This window comes from Agelaius tricolor, unplaced genomic scaffold (assembly GCF_023055355.1).
Source record: "Agelaius tricolor isolate 1412-34295 unplaced genomic scaffold, bAgeTri1.0.p SCAF_5, whole genome shotgun sequence".
NCBI classification, from domain to species: Eukaryota; Metazoa; Chordata; class Aves; order Passeriformes; family Icteridae; genus Agelaius; species Agelaius tricolor.
The window spans coordinates 39405507-39423064 of NW_027269265.1; the positions used below are offsets into that span (position 1 = coordinate 39405507).

The following is a 17558-nucleotide window of genomic DNA, read 5'->3' on the forward strand; positions in this document are numbered from 1 at the left end:
CGCCTCCCCGCCCCCGCCGCTCGGCCCTTGATCCAATTAACGGGAGTGGGCTCTGCCCAGGCAGGTGGGGTTGGAGGAGGGTGTGGGGAGGGTAGCGCCGGTTCCTGTCGTCGTTCCACCCTGCCTCCACATTGGGAAGGGCCTGCAGCCGTGGGGTGAGGAGGGGGCTGAGGGAAGTCTCCCTGGCCGGGATCCCCCTCGTGGCTGGGGCGGGAGGGAGGCAGCTCTGGGAGCTGCCCTGAGTTCGGCTCCTGTCCGTGAGTTCGTTCATCTGTGTGCTGTACCGGGCAGATGACCTGTAGGGCCCGGAGCTTACCTGGTGTTGGAGGAGGAGGTTCCCCAAGGCTGGCTTCCACCCAAGTGAAGTGCTGTGGTCTCGCTTGTGAGAGGGGTGTGGGTCACTCTCCCTGGGCTTAGAGGGTGGCATCAACTCAGTTCGCCTTGGCATTCATCTTTCTCTTTTAGCCCGATATTGCTAACTGGTTTCAGTTACTCTTCCATTTCTCTGAAAATCTCTATCTGAATAATCGGGACCTCATCTTTAAGTCCCCGAGTGCAATTTCTCTTGAGGCCGGGCTTGTACAAGGAGCACTATGAGACCTTGCTGGCCCGCCTCCTCTTGACTGCTTCCAAGTGACTTGGGACACAATTCCAAGGCCCAGCTGTGGGTTTGTAGTGATGTTTATTCAATTGGTCGAAAAAGGAAAGACTGAAGAGCCTTGCAGAAGGGAGAGAGGAAAGACCGTGCCATAAATCTTCCACTTCTCTGGAGTACTTGGGTATTTTTACAAGTGCCTTAGATTTCATAAGAGCCAGAAAATAACTGTGCTGATGCCCTTCACATACAGTGAAATTCTGTGTTAGAAAGTGGATATTAGAAAACATTCCACTTAATTTCTTCTGAGACCAATCCTCTGTTCACTTTTACCAGCATAGGGTCCCTGGAAGATGGACACCCGACAGGTCATTGCTTATTATGGGTGTCACTATGAGTATCCTTTAAAGAAGTGAAGAAAGATGCTTGTCTTGTCCTCAAAGTTAATAACAGTTGAGAGTATAAGCAACAACATTGTCTTTTACTAAAACAAAGCTGAACCCTATTCTTTGGCTTAGATACTCCCTAATTCAATTAAGATCTGAGTTTTTGATTTCCATTATCAAATTAATGTACATTAATGAAGGTCAAAAAAGGTAAACTCCTGTCATCCATTAATAGTCTATATTCAGTGTTTGCCCTTGTTGTGTTTGCATACTGATTTCTATATCGATATCCCATGTGCATCTAAGATAGCGTGTCTAAGACAGATGCTGCCCGTGTGGGACTTGGCCACCACCAATACTGATTGCAAGGTGAGAGTATTAAATAGCATGGCTGTTACAATCCTGTCTTCCAAGGCTGAAATGGCTTGGAGAAGATATGGTGCTTGGGTAAATGAGGCCATAATGGTAGTGATCTTTTTGTTCATTTTCCTGGTATGGGCAGCTTAGCAATGGTCATGGAAGAGAAAGAGGTCAAACAGCATGATATTTACTCCTTCATCTCTAGGGTTTTATATTTTATTTTACTTTTTCATGAAATATAGGCTTGTTTTCATATGCATGGCAAACTCTAGTTGCTCTAATGATATATACATCAGTATATATAATTTATATATTTGTATATGATTATACATTTGTATATAATTGTATATTTAGTTAAAGTAGCCAAAATTATTCATGCTTTAGACAAAGATCCTGGAAACAAGGAGGCAGAACACCTAATGGTATTACTAATACCACTAAGCTGATCTTAGTTACAGTATAGCTTTACTGGACCCGGTGACAACACAACTTGATTCTGTGAGAGAGAACCATGTCCCATAACTGAGGTAGAGCCTCAACATAATTGTACATCCGAGAAAAGACATAATAAAAATAAGCCTAATATCCTGCCCATGCAGAATTCTACTCCTCTGACTTTGTTGCATACTGCAGTTCTAAAAGATGAAAGAATATTTTTTCAAACTAGTCTTTCTCTTGCTTGCTCAGACTACCATCCAGACACTGAGCTGTGAGACATCAGGGCAGTGGCATTTTTTTTCTGTGTATGAATTGTGTACTGTCGGCTGTTCTTGCCCTTAGCAGATAATAATTACAAAAATATCCCATGATTCTCTAGACAGAAATCAAACTTGGTGTTAGTCATTGACACAAACACTCTATTTAGCATGTGACGTCATCGTGAGTACTGTGTGCAGTTCTGGGACTCAAAATTTGAGAATGGTGTTGAAGTCCTTGACTGTATCCAGAGTTTGGCTTTCCTAGGCTGGGAGAAAGTAGGCTGAGGGGTGACCTCACGGCTCCCCACAGCTTCCTGAGAAGGGTAAGTGGAGTGGGAGATACTGATCTCTTCTCCTGGGATCCAGTGATAGGATGCATGGGAGTGGTTTAAAGCTCCACCAGGGGAGGCTTAGACTGGACATTAGGAAGCATTTCTTTACAGAGGGGGTAGTCAAACACCAGAACAATCTTCCTAGAAAGGTGGCTAATGCCCCAAGCTGTCAGTTTTTAAGAGGCATTTGGACAATGCCCTTAATACCAGGCTTTGACTAGGTCAGCCCTGAACCTGTCAGGCAGTTGGACTAGATATTCACTGTAGGTCCCTTCCATAGGCAATAGCCTTTTCTACTCTTTTGTATTCCATTCCATTTCTAAAAAATGCTAACTGTGATAGCTCCAACTTGGAAATCTGTAGGTTACACTGTTTTTTGCTAATGGATACAGTTGTAAGACAAATGCTGTGTATTACAAAAGTGCCTGATGAGACTTTAAGATGTGCTAATTGGTTTGATGTGTATGTCCAAAACCAGATTGTATTAGTGATTATCGTTTTTGTGTATGGCATTCTGATACAGCAACTAAAACAACTTTGTTACTGTTCAGGGAAAGAGCATAGAGACTGAGTATTTGTTGTTTTTCTGGGGAGTTTTCCTGTGCATTTTCTGTTATGTGAGAAAATCCACAGGTAACTGTTGTTATAGCTCAAAAAATAGTAGCACTTGAAACCAAACCCTACAGAAGGCATGACTATGTACAGCTACTTTAGAACCTGTGTTCATAGCTTCCTGTGTAGATGACTGTACTTTAATTACTCAGCATAGTTACTGGCAGGCCTGAAGCCAGGGAACCTTACTGCTCCAGAGATGAGGGATGAGGTTCCCCATGGTACATGGCCCGCAGACAGCAGCCTCCTTTGCAGGTGCGGGAGGGAAGTGCTGGTACCTCCCTCTGTGTTGGTAGAGCTCTTCCTTTCCTGTTCTTGTCAGCTTCGTCATGTAGCATCTGGTACTCTATGAGCTGCTCTCGACAAGACTGTTATCAGCTTTTGAAGCGCCTTTTCTTGCTCACGGTCCTGATGCTATTGATGATGTTGTGTTCCAACACCAGCTGAATTTTCTTGTGGAAATGCTATTTTGAATTTTTTTTGGATTGCCGTGTTTGGGGCCCTTACCAAACAGCTTTAATAGGACAATTTGATGCTCTACAAACTAATGAGGGGCATATGATTTTACGTGCTGCACCAAATAAACAAGAGGCAGACAAAGACGGATCGCGCGTTTCAGGGCGGCTTGGCCCTCGCAGCCGGAGGATCTCTCGCTGGTCTCTCGCTTGCGGGAGCCGGAGGTGCTGCTCATGCTGAGGGCCGGGGAGGCCGGCAGGGGTAGGGGCGGTGGAGGCGGACAGGGACTAGACAAGCACACCGAGTCATCCCCGACCTCCCCCGTCGATGGCGCTGCCCCTGCCCCTCTGCCTCACCACGGCCGGCGAACTCGGTGCCGCTCCGGGGGCAGGGCCGAAGCCGCTGTCCCCCGTTCCCGCCCCGGTTATGAAACCGCGGGGGAGGGGCCAGTGCCGGCCGCCGGCCGCGGCGGCGCCGGGAGAGCGGAGGCCGCGGGAGCGCAGGTGAGAGCGGGGTGGGCTTTCCGCCCAGGCCGCGGGGGCACCGGGCCGCGCCTGGGGCTGCAGGGCGGCCCCGCGCTAGGCCCGGAGCTGCCGGAAGGGTAAGAGCCTGCGCCGTGGACGCCGAGCTATATTTAACACGGGCAGATATCCGTGACGGCCATTCAGGAATTCTAAATAAGCTCAGCGAGAGCACAGGCTCAGCCTAGGGATGCTTTGCGGGAAGGCGCTGCCGCTGCGGAGGGCGTTTGGCGCACGGCGCGCTGGTTGCAGAGAAGGCTGTGGAAGGCCCATGCCTTTCCTCAGGGGCCTGCTGGTGTTGTGGCCGGCATAACGCGGGACACGAGTGGCTGAATCCCACCGCCGTCAGAAGAGCAGTTCCGGTGTGGTTGCCAGGCAGTGCAGGAGCCCAATCCGAATACCAGGTGGTGGTTGTGAGGAAAAGTGGCCATTATGGAGGAAGTACCTTCTGAGCACACTTGTTGCAAGGCCAGTCAGCCCTGGCCATCGTCACAAAAATTCTGACCTTTTGCTTTGCTGAATCTAAAGAGCTCAGTGTGAGTTACCAGAGAAACAGTTAGGGTAATCTGTGGTTTCACAGATGTACTTTATGCACATCTTTGGGTTTTGTGTTTAAAAGTCTGGTAGAGGCACATCTGTCAAAACATAATCTAGTGCTTTAGGATACGTTAATTTTCATATGTGAGCAAAGAAGATTTTATTGAACCTGTTTCTCTCTTCAGTAGAGAACAACAAAAAGCTAGTGTCATCCCAATGAAAGAGGATACAGGTCTAATCACTACCTTCAGACTAACTGGGATATGTTCCATTCCAGTTTTTCTCTCTGTCCTCTGGTTAGAAGTGTATGACAGTCTTACCTTCCATGCTTTGTTTGCTTTCAGTGGTCAGACAGAATGGCTCCAGTGAACCAGCCAAAGGACAAGAAGCGTGAGAGGGCATGTCAGCATTGGCCAGAGGAGGCAAAATCAGCTGGGAAGAGGAAACGGGACTATGGAGAACGAGGGAATGAGAAACAAGAAAAGAAGTTGTTTGTGAGAAAAACACCTAAACCCTCAGGGAAAATCGGTAACATTTCTTCAGGTTCTTATTTTTTCTCCCTACCAGATTTACAACAAATAACAGGCATTGACTAGTTGAAGAGGAAGAATGCCAAGAAGCATGTTCAGACATGAGTGTTCAGATGGGGTTATGTTGAAGTAATAGGCAGACTTGTGTTGGGGTAGTACATCCTCCAAGTTTTTGTCTAGTGAGTGTGTGTGCATGCATGAATGTTTAAGTTTTGAGACTCTATACCCCTTGAAAAAAGCCCGAAGCACTGAAGATGCTGTTACAGCTCATTTGAGGGTGGTCAAGTTTTATAGAATTCCTGTATTACAAGATCTCTGCTTTAGTGTTGGACAGACCAGTCTTGGTAATACATTCTTACTGTCATGCAATTCTGAATGCAGTTGTTAGTTTTAAGGCTGGTGTCCCACAGCATCCAGTCTGAACTGGTATTTGAACTCCATTCTTTTCCTGTTCTAAGTTTTGCTACAGTAAGTAGGAATACTTTCTACCTCTGTTCAGATTCTAAAGGACAAAATTTTCTTCTGCTTATGTGCATTTTTTTCCTTTAGCGACTAACTTACGAAAAAGACCAAATCTTAATGATTTTTGATGTCATGTGGAGTTGTGATTAATTTCTAATATACTGGAAAGTTTAATCCTTTGCATTTATTGAGGAAGTTGTCTAGACTTTATCTACAGCAACTTCTTAGAATCATTTAGGTTCAAAAAGACCTTTAAGATCATAGAATCCAACTGTTAACACAGCACTGCCAAATCCACCACTAAACCATGTCCCTAAATGCCACATCTGCACATTTTTTAAAATATCTTTAGGAATGGGGACTCATCCACTTCCCTGGGAAGCCTGTTCCAATGGTTGACAACTCTTTCAGTGAAGAAATGTTTCATGATAGCCAATCTAAACCTCTCCTGGTGTAACTAAAGACCCTTTTCTCCTTTCTATCACTTGTTACTTGGGAGAAGAGACCAACTCCCCTCTTGCTACAGCCTCTTTTCAGGTGGTTGTAGAGAGCAATATGGTCTCCCCTCAGCCTCCTTTTCTCAGATAAAACCTTTAATTCCATCAGTGATTTAGGAGATCAATAGGGTTACTGCCATGTGGAGATACTATGTGTTTTCTGTACAATTTTGGCTTAAGGATCCAGAAATTACTGAAGTGTTTTTCAAAAGTCAGAGATACAGGGATTCTATGATTTTGCACATTTCCATTGTGTGGTCTGTAAGTCCAAACTTGGAGAAGTTAGCAGGATGAACAGTGACTGTGGAGGCAAAATGTTCTGTTTGAAAGGAGATCTGTCTATAATTGCAAATAGTTAAAACATCTTCTGTAGTTAATTTAGCTACATGATTTTATTGAAACTTCATGACCTGATTTTTGTATTTGGTAAGCATCTGCCATTCCTGTAAGATACTTCAGAAAAATGAGGCTAATAATATTTTTCCCTTAACCCTTTCTTAAAAAGATTAAGACCTTTGTATTTGAGCCTTCCGGTTCTGTGTTCCAGTTTGTATGTGTTGGGAATTTTTTTTCTCCTGATTCATATATGACAGTTTCTGTTTCTTAAAATTAAACCACCTTTTTAGAGGGTTTCTTTCAGCTGATCCTAAAAAGGCCTGAAGCATTGTTTCTTAATAAGTTATCCTTCATTGTAAAATGGAATCTGAAAAAAACCCCTCAATTTCTGTTGCCTCTGAAGAAGGAACTGTGGATACCAATTCTTCAGTGAAAAAAAAGCAATTAGAATAGAAATACTTATGTAACTATTTCAATAAGTGTGACAAGTGTTCTCACTATGTGAACAAAAAAGTGTGCTTTTCTCCATCATTGCATTAAAGAAAGATCTAATTAGGTTCTAATCATATAGGATGATCTGCGTGTTTTCAGTCTTCTGTGTTTGTTTTTTTAAAATGTGTCCTTAAATGAAAATAGCATTTGTGTTTCTTAAGAAATGCATTTGACATTTAGTTTGCCTGGGACAGACCATTGTTGTGGGGATGATTAGATCACAGACATGGAACTGAACAGATCTAATTTTTATGTAAAGGTCCCTGAAGACAAAAATTTGGAACATGAACAAAATCTAGAAACAAGCTGTGCTCTCAGCAAAAATCACTCAGAACAGAAAGGTTTTCAGGCAGTGAGGCATCAGCAAGTCTATTATCAAAAATAAAACTGGCAGCGCTGTAAGCAGACTGTATGGGCTACAGCGTGAGCAGACAGAAAGTTCTGATTCACAGCAGGCTTTTCAGGAACTGTGTGGGAGCTCATGTTGCCATACCTGGGAAATTTTCAGGTGTTCCTGCTGATCACACATGTGACTTTTCTTTTGCTGTATGCATGGGCTTACCACCTCCCATGGCATATTTCCAAGTTGCTGGGGCTTTGGATAGCAGCATTGCATTTTGGGTATGAAACATTGAAATTGTATGTTGTCCAAGAGGTGCACCATCCACCTGTGGCATTACTTTAGTCCTTTCCTGTTATCTTTGATAAATCTGTGGGAAAGAGAAGGAAAGTTTAACAAGAGGAAGTATACACAAATCTCTGGTGGCCTATGGACTCCATAATTGCAGAAGCTGTTGCACCTTAGATGTGTAAGAATTATTTAGAAGCTTTTATCTTGTGGCTGAAGCTTTTCATGGATGTAGCAGAAAATGCAGATGTCTTCCTATATTGTTTCTATTGAATGAGCATGACAGGTGTTGCTAATCAGTAGGTTTTACTCTTTTCCTCACTGGCAGGTTGCAGTGGAGGTGGGTTTGTGATGAAAAACAAGAGAGTCCTTTCCTCTCAGCTGGAGCGGCGATGCAGCATTGTTCATTATGTCTACCAGAAAATGCTGGGGGGCTCCATTCAGGCACAGCTCAGGCAGGTGAGGAGTGTATCCTTCAGGACCTGTTGGACATCTCAGCTCCCTACATCAAAAGGTCTTCAGCACAAGCAGAGGAACTTTAAGGAGCCTAAAAAGTTCCCCACGTACACAGTTTGTGGCTCCAATTTTGGTGCACCCTTATGTTTCTTAATCCTGTAAAATGGAAGAGCTGAGATGACTTTCCCTTTTGGTTGACCCAGCCCTACCAATTTTTATCCTCTGTTAATTCTGTACTTCCTTGAATCATATTTAAACTTGTCCACTCTCCCTGTTGAGTTATTGCACAGTGATAGTTTTGCATGCTGGTCTGACTGTTTTGTCATACTGTTCTTGTATCCACACTACTTTGCCAGTCTTGTCACGTTGTTGATTTTTTTTCCTCTTCACAGACATAGTCTTCAAGTCCATAATGTTTTACTGTTTTGTAGAGCCAAATGCCTTTCATTTGAAAATTAATTCTTCCTGTAACATCTGTAGGTGGGAAGCACCTGGGCGAGCTTTGTTGTTAAGATTTTGTGTGAACATATTAACATTAATGACAATTAGAAATTGTTAGCATTCCTCATTCAGAGAATCTCAGGGATGCTTGCAAAAGTCATAATTCTCTTTACCTTTTGTAACAGAGATTGGAGCTGGCTTTTCTGCGTTCTCTTTCCTCATACTGCCTCTTTCGAAGAGCAAGTCCCTTTGACAGGAGAGTGACATGTCTGGAATGGCACCCAACACACCCCAGTACACTAGCTGTCGGTTCCAAAGGTGGAGACATCATCCTTTGGGACTGTGAAGTACTTGCTAAAACCTGCTTCATAAAGGGGGTAAGCCTTTGTATGTGAGGAATGGGTGGGAGGGAAAACTGGAGTACTATGAAATACTGCAGATAAAAACTGAGGTTTGTTGTGAGAAGCACATAAGGGTCTTGGGTTTTGAAGTAGCTAGTTAAGGGTAGGACTGAGATGCAACAGCATGTCTGTTCCCAAGTCCCAGACTGTTTTAGCACTGGGGAGAACTGAGGCATGGTGATTAAGTTCATAATGAAGCAGCACTTGGTCTATGCTCAGTGGAAAATACAGCAACTGGCAAAACCAAGGGATGCCAGAAACAAGTAGGCAGAGAGGGTCTGTCTGGTTTAGGTCTCGATCTTTCTCTGCTCACCTTTTATTGTGGCAGATGAAGAAACATCTTTGGGGAGAAACAAGGTGCCTTCATCTCAACAGAAAAACTAAGATAGAATGAATGGTGTGTGCATCTGGCATACCCCCTCATTGCTGTATTCAGCCATTTCCATTCCAATAGGGGATCAAAGACTTTGTTCCTTTTATCACCCTTCTAAGTTAAGATAGATACACATTGAGAGGTCTGTCCTCCAGAAATTCCAGAGTCACCTTTCTCTTTTTGTAAATAGTGTGGTGCCAGACAGCAAGTACCTTGCCTGGGGACTGAAGGAATTGCAGATTTGTCCTCCAGGAGGGCAGCTCCTGGTTTAGACAACCATCATGTCAGAGACATGGTTGTCTTTCCTGCTTAGAGGACTGTGGTGTGTTTCACTGTTACTGTTAAAGACATAGCAGTGCCTGCAGACTTACAGAACACACTTTTCTCCTTCCACATCACTCAGTGGATTTTTCTTTTGTTCATCCCCTTCCTTGTAGATGGGAGCTGGAGGGGCCATCACAGCAATGAAGTTTAACCCTTTTAACCCTAGTCAGCTGTACACTGCGTCAGTTGCCGGCACTACCACCCTGCAGGATTTTAATGGCCATACTGTCCGGGTCTTCACCAGCACCGAGGACTGGGAGTAAGAATACAGTAATGCTTTGGGCCTCTGTGTCCTGCTGGCAGAAAGCACTACAGAGAGCAGGAGAAACAGGGAGAGATATGTTTGTCTCTAATATGTGAGAGCTGGGCTTCCTCTTCCCCATATACATGTCCTTTATTCTCTGAATTTCAGGGAGGCTTATTCTTTTTATTTTTCCTTGAAATGGGGTAGTGGGTAGGAAAGAGCTTTTCACTAATGGGGAGGGACTCTTTGATGCTGCTCTTCCTGTTGTACATGAGTGAGTGGGGATCCAGTGGATTTCCTTACTTGTGTGTTCTTAACACATCAGAAAGCTCTGTGCCCTGGGGACTGTCTAACCTCTTCATCTGCTAGCAGTGCTGCTTGATGTCAGGTGGTTTTTACAGGACAATTCATAGTTCTCTCCATGCTTCTCCACGAATACCACTGACTTCAAGCAGTGCCTGCCATTAGGGTCACGCCAGTTAATCCCACCAAGCTTCTGGTGCTTGTCTAAAATACCAAAATTAAGAGTCTGGGTTCCTTCAGTAGTGAGTGAAAAGAGGAGATGAATTGCTAGAAGCAGCTGTGAGAATTATCTTCTCAAGACTGTTGTTTTTTCTGTGGACTCAAGAGGAAGCCTGAGATCTTCAATTAGTTACTTGAGTTCTGTGCTTAAAGGTAAGTGAGAGAATTTGAGTTAGCTTTCACTTTACTTTCCCCCACCTAATTCTTTCTGAGTGCAGCTTTCATGGTTACTTTTTAATTTGTCTGTTCGCCTGCAAGCTTGTAATAGGGCAGAAGGTGAACCCAAGTCATGCTGGGATGACTGGTGGGGTGAGCAAGGAGAGATAAACTGCATCCTGAGACCTAAGTAGTTGTTCTGTGAGCAGCAGATGGAGTGCATTTGAGTAGCAAAGAGTTGAGGGACTCCCAGGTAGTGCTCTTTTCTTCTGTCCTTGTGTAGGGCTTCCACTTTTCCTCAGTAGACCAGCTAGGGGAAAATGACATAACAACAATAACAATACAACATTACATAGAACATAACATTCCTGCCATGGGGTTAGCTTAAGTAAGATTTGCACTTGGCTTTCCCTGCTTGTTGGTACCTTGAGAAAGACCAGAGACAGCACTGGAAGCAGCCTAGGGAGCTAGTCAGTGTAGTTTCTGTAAGAAAAGCTTGGTGCTGGGCTGTGAGATTTTACATGGTTTATGCATGGAATGGTGATGGTGTTGCTTGTGATCTCCTAAGCATGGTCTGAGTGAGGTAGTTCACTGCAGATTAGTCCTACCTCCATACAGAAGCAGCAGTCCTTCCTGCTAATGAGGTTTGCAGCCCAAACTTTGAAGGCTCAGAATGTATGTGCTCGGATTTGAAACAGGTTAGAAAAAAAGAGTTCTTGTGTATGTGCTCTGCCAGAAAGCAGTGCTTGTACCTAGAGAAACCGACAGTGTGTACCAGGAGGTGACTGTTGAATTAAGATTTTCACTTTCACTCTAACCTTGATGTCTCTTGGCTTTGTGTGTATTTCAGAAAGGGCCAGGAGATTCTCTCGGAGACATCAAGTTCAGTCCTTATGAGGCAGAGAAGCTTTATGTGGCATCAGGTGATGGCACCCTAAGTCTGCAGGATCTTGAGGGCAGAGCGGTGCAGGTGATCTCTCGTGCCCTGGACTGTGGCCATGAGCATCATAATGTTTGGTGAGAAGAGGGCACTGCAAGGTTAATTTTCTGTTCCTTGGGGTTAATGCTGTGTTGCTTCTTCATCTCTGCCAGTGTTAGGAGACTCTTGGTATGCATTGGTCCCATGGGGGAGCTTGGAGACAGGGTCCTGGTTGCTAGGCATCACAGGGCACGTAGGCTTTTACATTAGCTGAGCGTGCTGCCCACATTTTCCCATGTTACTTTCTGGTGGTGCCATCTCCTATCTTGCAGATACTGATGGCTTTTCACTTGATGAAATATGAGGTGAGAAGAGCAGGGTAACTTCCTTCTCTTCATTGTTGTCAGTAGTCTGTTTTGTCAGTGGCAGCTCAGGTACCGTAAGGAAAGCCACACCACATTCCTGCACAATCTGAGTTTCAGTTTATTGAGTTTACCCCGTGGCCCTTTTGCAGACTTCAGGCTCATCATGTAGATTTCCATGGTCTTGAATTCTTAGAATAATGTATCTTGCAAGTGAAGCTTTTGCAACAAGTTCCCAAAGGATCCCAGCTCTATTCTCACTGCCCTTCTCCTGGGAGAGCTGGCATTAAGACATATGTCTTGATCAGATAAGTTTCTATTTAGTTTTGTTTCCTGGACCATGAAGCTGAGACAGTTTGATGTGCAACTCTTCAGTCCAAAGCTTCTGTCTTTACTGCTGCTTCAGTGTTTTGTGGAAAATGTAATTTTAAAGCTGTTTCTCCACATTTGTCAAAGTCCCAAGGATGTTCTGATCTTTCCCAAGGTATTTTCATGTGCAGGCACAAAGTGGTTCTTCAGTCTCAATTATGTGCCCCTGTTGCAATGTGTTACACTACACCTAATAAGCACTTCAAAATGACTTTGAAGTTGTTTCACATTCAGTCACAGACAAAACATTGCTGATAAGCCGTCCTTCTTCCTCATACTCGGACCCATACCACCAGGCAGGAGATTACAGTTACAATCTGTTGCAGTCTCCCTTGTCAGGGAGGAGATGTGAACCAGAACTCCACTGCCTTCACTTTCTTGAAAGAACAGCACTGATTTGTGTCTTTCCCTCTAGTTGCTGGTACTGCAGTGTGGACGTTTCTGCAAGCTGCCGTGCAGTGGTGACAGGTGATAATGTGGGCAATGTGGTCCTGCTCAGCACTTCCGGTGAAGAGGTTTGTATGGCTCCATGCAGCATCTCCTCTACAGGAATCTTCATGGCTCATGTGCTTTCCTACTCTACAGGGACCCTGCAAAGAGGAGCAAGTGACTTGCAGCTCAGGAGATGAGTTCACTCATTGTCTGGGTGCTGAGAAATCCTCCACTTCTGCCACCCAGTAGACATTTTACATTGTTGAGTAAAATGGTAATAATTTCTAAACAAGGAATTATTACCTGTCATGTGCTGCCCCTTCCTTAAGAGTATTTGCTACTAGCCAGAGTAATTATAGGGTAACCTGAAGATGTGAGCACCCTCTGCCAACAACCTTCACACTTCCAGAAACTTAGTGCCCTGATGGGAGTAATTTAGGAGGTACTGCTTTGCTGTGCACCCTTCCATGACCTGAGGGTAGGCACGGAGCAGTAATGCAGTGAATGTTGGGATGGAAATTGCACTCCTGCCGTTGGACACGAGAGGGCAGGCAGAGGCGCAGACTGTGAGTCTGGAATGTGGTGAAAGAGGAGAGAGTACTTGGAGTGGGCCCTGCTTCGAGTCCCTGCAGTACTGTCACACTGGCACTGCCCTCTCTGCTGCATGTAAGGGTAACGTCTGTAAAAGTTTGCCACCCAATGATCTGTGGCTAGAGGCAGCTGTGCAAAACAGTGGGCAGAGTCAGGAGTGCTCCAGGTGACTTGTCCGTATTCAGTGTTAGTTGCTGACTTACTTTTTTTTCCCCCTGAAAGAATGTGACAGTCTTTTCTGCAGTAGGGAGATATCCATTATTCTAGAGAGGATAGGCCAGCTTCAGCCCTTAGATGAGAGATAACCTTCTGGCTTTGTATAGAAATTTATTCATGGCCACTTTGTGTTTAGTTGTTGTTGTTAATTGAAATATTTGTCCTACCCTCATGTTTCTTTGGTGACATGTTTCTAGAAGCCAATTATATCTTCTCTCACTTTTTTTTACTTAAATGAAGGTTTTTTTGCTTTTCCACACAAAGCAGTTCCTTCCATCTTGATATCTTGGCAGCAGATTTTCTCTACATGTTCCAGTTTGTTTAAATCTTTCTGCAAGTGAAAGGCTGGCACTGCTTAAGGTCTTCCAGATGTGATCTTGCTTTGTACAGTGACACTAATATTTCCCTCCATGAAGGCCTGGGCTTGTGTTTTCTTTTCTCATAGCTGTAATAAATTGTCAGATCAAAGTTTTTCTAGAATGAAATAGTTATTTCCCAAGGTCATTCTTTTCCTTTCTTGTTTCCAGTGAATACACTCTTGGTGAATTGTAGAAGATTTGTTACTCTATAAATGTGAGACCTCTTTACTTGGCACTAGTAGATTATAATTTCATTTCTTTACTCCAAATCTTGATTATTTTGTTCTACATGATTTTCTGTTTGCTGCAGGTCTGGAAGCTGAAATTGCACAAGAAAAAAGTGACTCATGTAGAGTTTAACTCCCGATGTGAGTGGATGTTTGCCACAGCATCTGTGGATCAGACAGTCAAAATCTGGGACCTCAGAAGCATCAAAAACAAAACAAACTTTCTTCATCTGCTTCCACATGAGAAACCTGTCAATGCAGGTGAGTTAAGGATTTCATTGCATGTTTCATTGCACTGGATTTCTGCAGAGAGTCCACTTGGCTCAGCTTTTATTGTGGTGGCAGTATTAGGTTTTACTCAGATTCCAAGTTGCATGGTAATTAAAGCAAGGAAGCTGTTGGGAATGTGTGGCCAGAGGCAGGGAGGTGGCTAGGGCAGCTGCAGCACCTTGTTAAGACTTGCCATACAAACTGTGACACTGTACCTTAGAAGTGAGTTTGAAAGGAGCAGTGGCTGAGATTAGAAAACTGAATTTATTGGGGCAATCCCTTTAACAAGAGCAGAGAATGGAACTCAAACCTCTGTTTCTTGGGTGCAACTTCACCAGTTGATGGAAGTCCAAACTGCAGGTATTCATCTCATTATTCCACTGTCTTTCCATTTGAATGAGCAAGTTCCTTTCTTTGCAATGTTTCCTCCTGTGATTCTGAAATGAGAAAAAATTTCTTCTTAGGTAACCCAGCATGGTAGGTGTCAGCTTTCTTTTTGTAAGAGTTTTGAGTTTGTTTGAGACAGGTAGTCTGTCCTGTCAGAGTCTTACCTATTGGGACACACAGCCATATTCACATATCAATTAAAGAAATAGTGATGGATTTTCAGTCAGTGAAATGTGACACATTTCTTGTCAGTCACAGCATTGTGATCTTTAGTTTGCCTTATTGTCCCACTTTCCTAGCTTACTTCAGCCCAACACATGGTGCCAAGCTTCTGAGCACAGACCAGCACAATGAAATCAGGGTTTACTCATCTTCAGACTGGACCAAGCCACAGCATCTGATTCCACATCCACATCGGCAGTTTCAGCACCTCACACCTATTAAGGTGAGTTAAGTCTAAGAGGAGCATCATGCTTGGTGCTAGCAGCCATCTGCAAATCAAAAATGGTCTGATTTCTGGTCAGGATACTACACTGGTGGGTGGATATTTACACTGCTGCAACTCCTAGTGGAGCAGTGTTCCTCAAGCTGTGGGTGGGATATAATAAGAGTTGCTCCCAGTGTCAGTTGTCCGGATTGTGTCAGTGCTGAGCTCTGTTCCTTTCCCTAAGCTCTCCATGATTCTGTTTCCTGATCAGGCGACGTGGCATCCTCGCTATGACCTCATAGTGGTAGGTCGCTACCCAGACCCCAAGTTCCCCGGGTACACACTGAACGAGCTGCGCACCGTGGATGTGTTCGATGGAAACACCGGCGAGATGGTTTGTCAGCTCTACGATCCAAATGCTTCTGGGATCATCTCGGTGAGCTGAGCGCTGCAGCTGAAAGGGCTGTCAGTAACACTGCTCTGTCTGTGGGAAAGAGGCATGGCTTAGGGACTAGAACAGTATCCAATTTACTTGTGACAGACTCATGCTGCCATGGGATATGGCTGCCAGCTAAAACTGCTGACTCAAGCAGGGCTAGCCCATGGTCCTTTGTGGGGCTTTTGTGATACTCTTAGGGAACACTTTTTTCCAGATGGTTTGTTGCTGTTATATAAGCTGTGGTGCTCTTATGACTGTTACATAAGCAGTGATGCTCTTACAGACTCTGTGTTTTCATTTTCAGCTCAATAAATTTAACCCTATGGGAGACACACTGGCTTCTGGCATGGGTAAGTGAAGAGAACCTGGGGCACTAAATGTGTGGGTTGTAGTCCCAGGAAAGGGCTGGCTTGTTATTCCATGCCATCCATGAAGCAGTAGAAGAAAACAATGGAGGGGGAAAAGCCTTTTCCTGCTAGGCTGTACCATTTCCCTTTGTTTAATTTACCTCATTTCCTAGGCTGCAGAGCCAAGTTTAGTCAGCTTTTCACAGGCTGTGTGGGATTAAGTTAGCTGGCTATAGATTTAGGTCTTAGACCTGTGACAGATGACCCTAGGAATTACGTATATTTCTTAGTTAGATCAGATTTCCATGGCTATGTGGACACAGCATCTGCAATAACTATTTTTACATCCTCTATACTTTGGTAATACCTTAGAAAAAATATTTTTGAATGTCTGGGATTTAAGTGACATAGCCTAAGGTATTACGATTGATGCAGAGTTTCTGATATACAGTATTTAATTTTTCTTCTCAGGCTTTAATATTCTGATCTGGAACCAGGAGGAGATGGCAGCCAAGAAGCATGAACATCTCTTGAAAGCCATGACAAACGAGGAGATTGAACCATGAGAGAACAGGGGATTGGAAGCTGGAGTTCATCCAGACGTGGAGGGCAGGGACAGGCAAACCCTGGCACAAGCAAACTCAAAAGCTAAGTTAATGTCTGGGGAGCTGCAGGAGATGAAAACAAAAAGCAGTGATTCTAAACCGCAGGGAAGGAAGTAAAAAGAGACCGGATCTAGAGAACTGTTTTAGTATTTTGATCCTTTCTGAATCCCAGCATACAAATTGTTGGCAATGGGAGTATTAAGCTGTGGAATTAGACTTTGTCCTTCCTCCCCAGATCTGATGTTGCTTCCGTGATCCTCTTGGCCTCTCTTTCTAGAAAGTTATGTCAGTACTTGGTTCCTCCAAGTGGAGTTACTGCTCGTTTTCTGAGGCACTAGGAGAACTTCAAAGACGTTCCCAGATCTTGTTGAAGTTACTGCTTTCAGCCTACCATATCTGTTTGTCATCACTTGTCACAGGTTCCCATTTCCTGTAGTCTGCAGTGGAGCAGCTCATGACAGGGTCCCCAGCTTGTTCTAGTCCAACCACGCTGAGAAACCATTTGCTAACAGGATTAACACCCTGAAAAGATAGAATGTTCACAGGGGTGAATTCATGGATAGCTTGGGTATCCTAGGAAACACCAAGCTTTCCCATACGCAAGCTTGGAAAATGTGTTGGTCAAAACATCAGGCTTAGCCTGTTCTCTGCTTGCAGCTGAACCACAAAGAACGGGATTCCAGAGGTCTCTATCATTGATTGCAAGGACAGTATGGAGCTGGGCACCTACTGATTCTGTAGTTTCTATTTTCAGAGTTCTAGGCTGTTTCTTGCCAATGATTAGGCATTTTTTTTCACCTATGCCTATGTGCTTCAGAATGTTTGGTAAGAGTGTTATAAAACAAATGAGGGATTTCTTCCAAATACCCCTGCTCAGAGCCAAATCTCAAGACTGTTGTTAAAGGGTTAAGTTTTGCTTTTTCTACTTTGTTTACAAGGCTGCTGCTGTCCCAGAGGTTGATGGGATGGGATGGGCTCCAGGCCTGTGCAGATTCTTCACATTCACGTTTATAGTTTTGCAATATTAATATCAATAAAATTTTGTACTAAACTAAAATTCTTTGATAGAGTGGCTGCTTTGAGGATACTGCTGAACTGCTTTCATAGGGGAGAAGTTTGAAACCTTTATACAGGAGGGCTATGAGACATAGTAGTGGGTCTGCAGCAGACCCCTCCAAGTTGGACAGGATGCATCATAAGCTGTATCCCCGAATAGCTGCTGCAGTCAAAACCAGTTTATGTCAAATCT

General features: G+C 44.1%; 1 protein-coding gene across 1 annotated transcript; it reads left to right on the forward strand.

Annotated features, from left to right (window-relative positions):
• The first annotated feature begins 3657 nt into the window (after positions 1-3657).
• On the forward strand, positions 3658-17366 carry DDB2 (damage specific DNA binding protein 2). Its single transcript, XM_071427468.1, has 11 exons — positions 3658-3942; positions 4842-5025; positions 7771-7901; positions 8525-8716; positions 11210-11376; positions 12425-12524; positions 13918-14095; positions 14791-14936; positions 15190-15354; positions 15662-15707; positions 16176-17366. Exons 1-11 carry the CDS (start codon positions 3673-3675, stop codon positions 16268-16270), a joined length of 1674 nt encoding a protein of 557 aa, XP_071283569.1. The 5' UTR covers positions 3658-3672; the 3' UTR covers positions 16271-17366.
• The last annotated feature ends 192 nt before the right edge of the window (positions 17367-17558 follow it).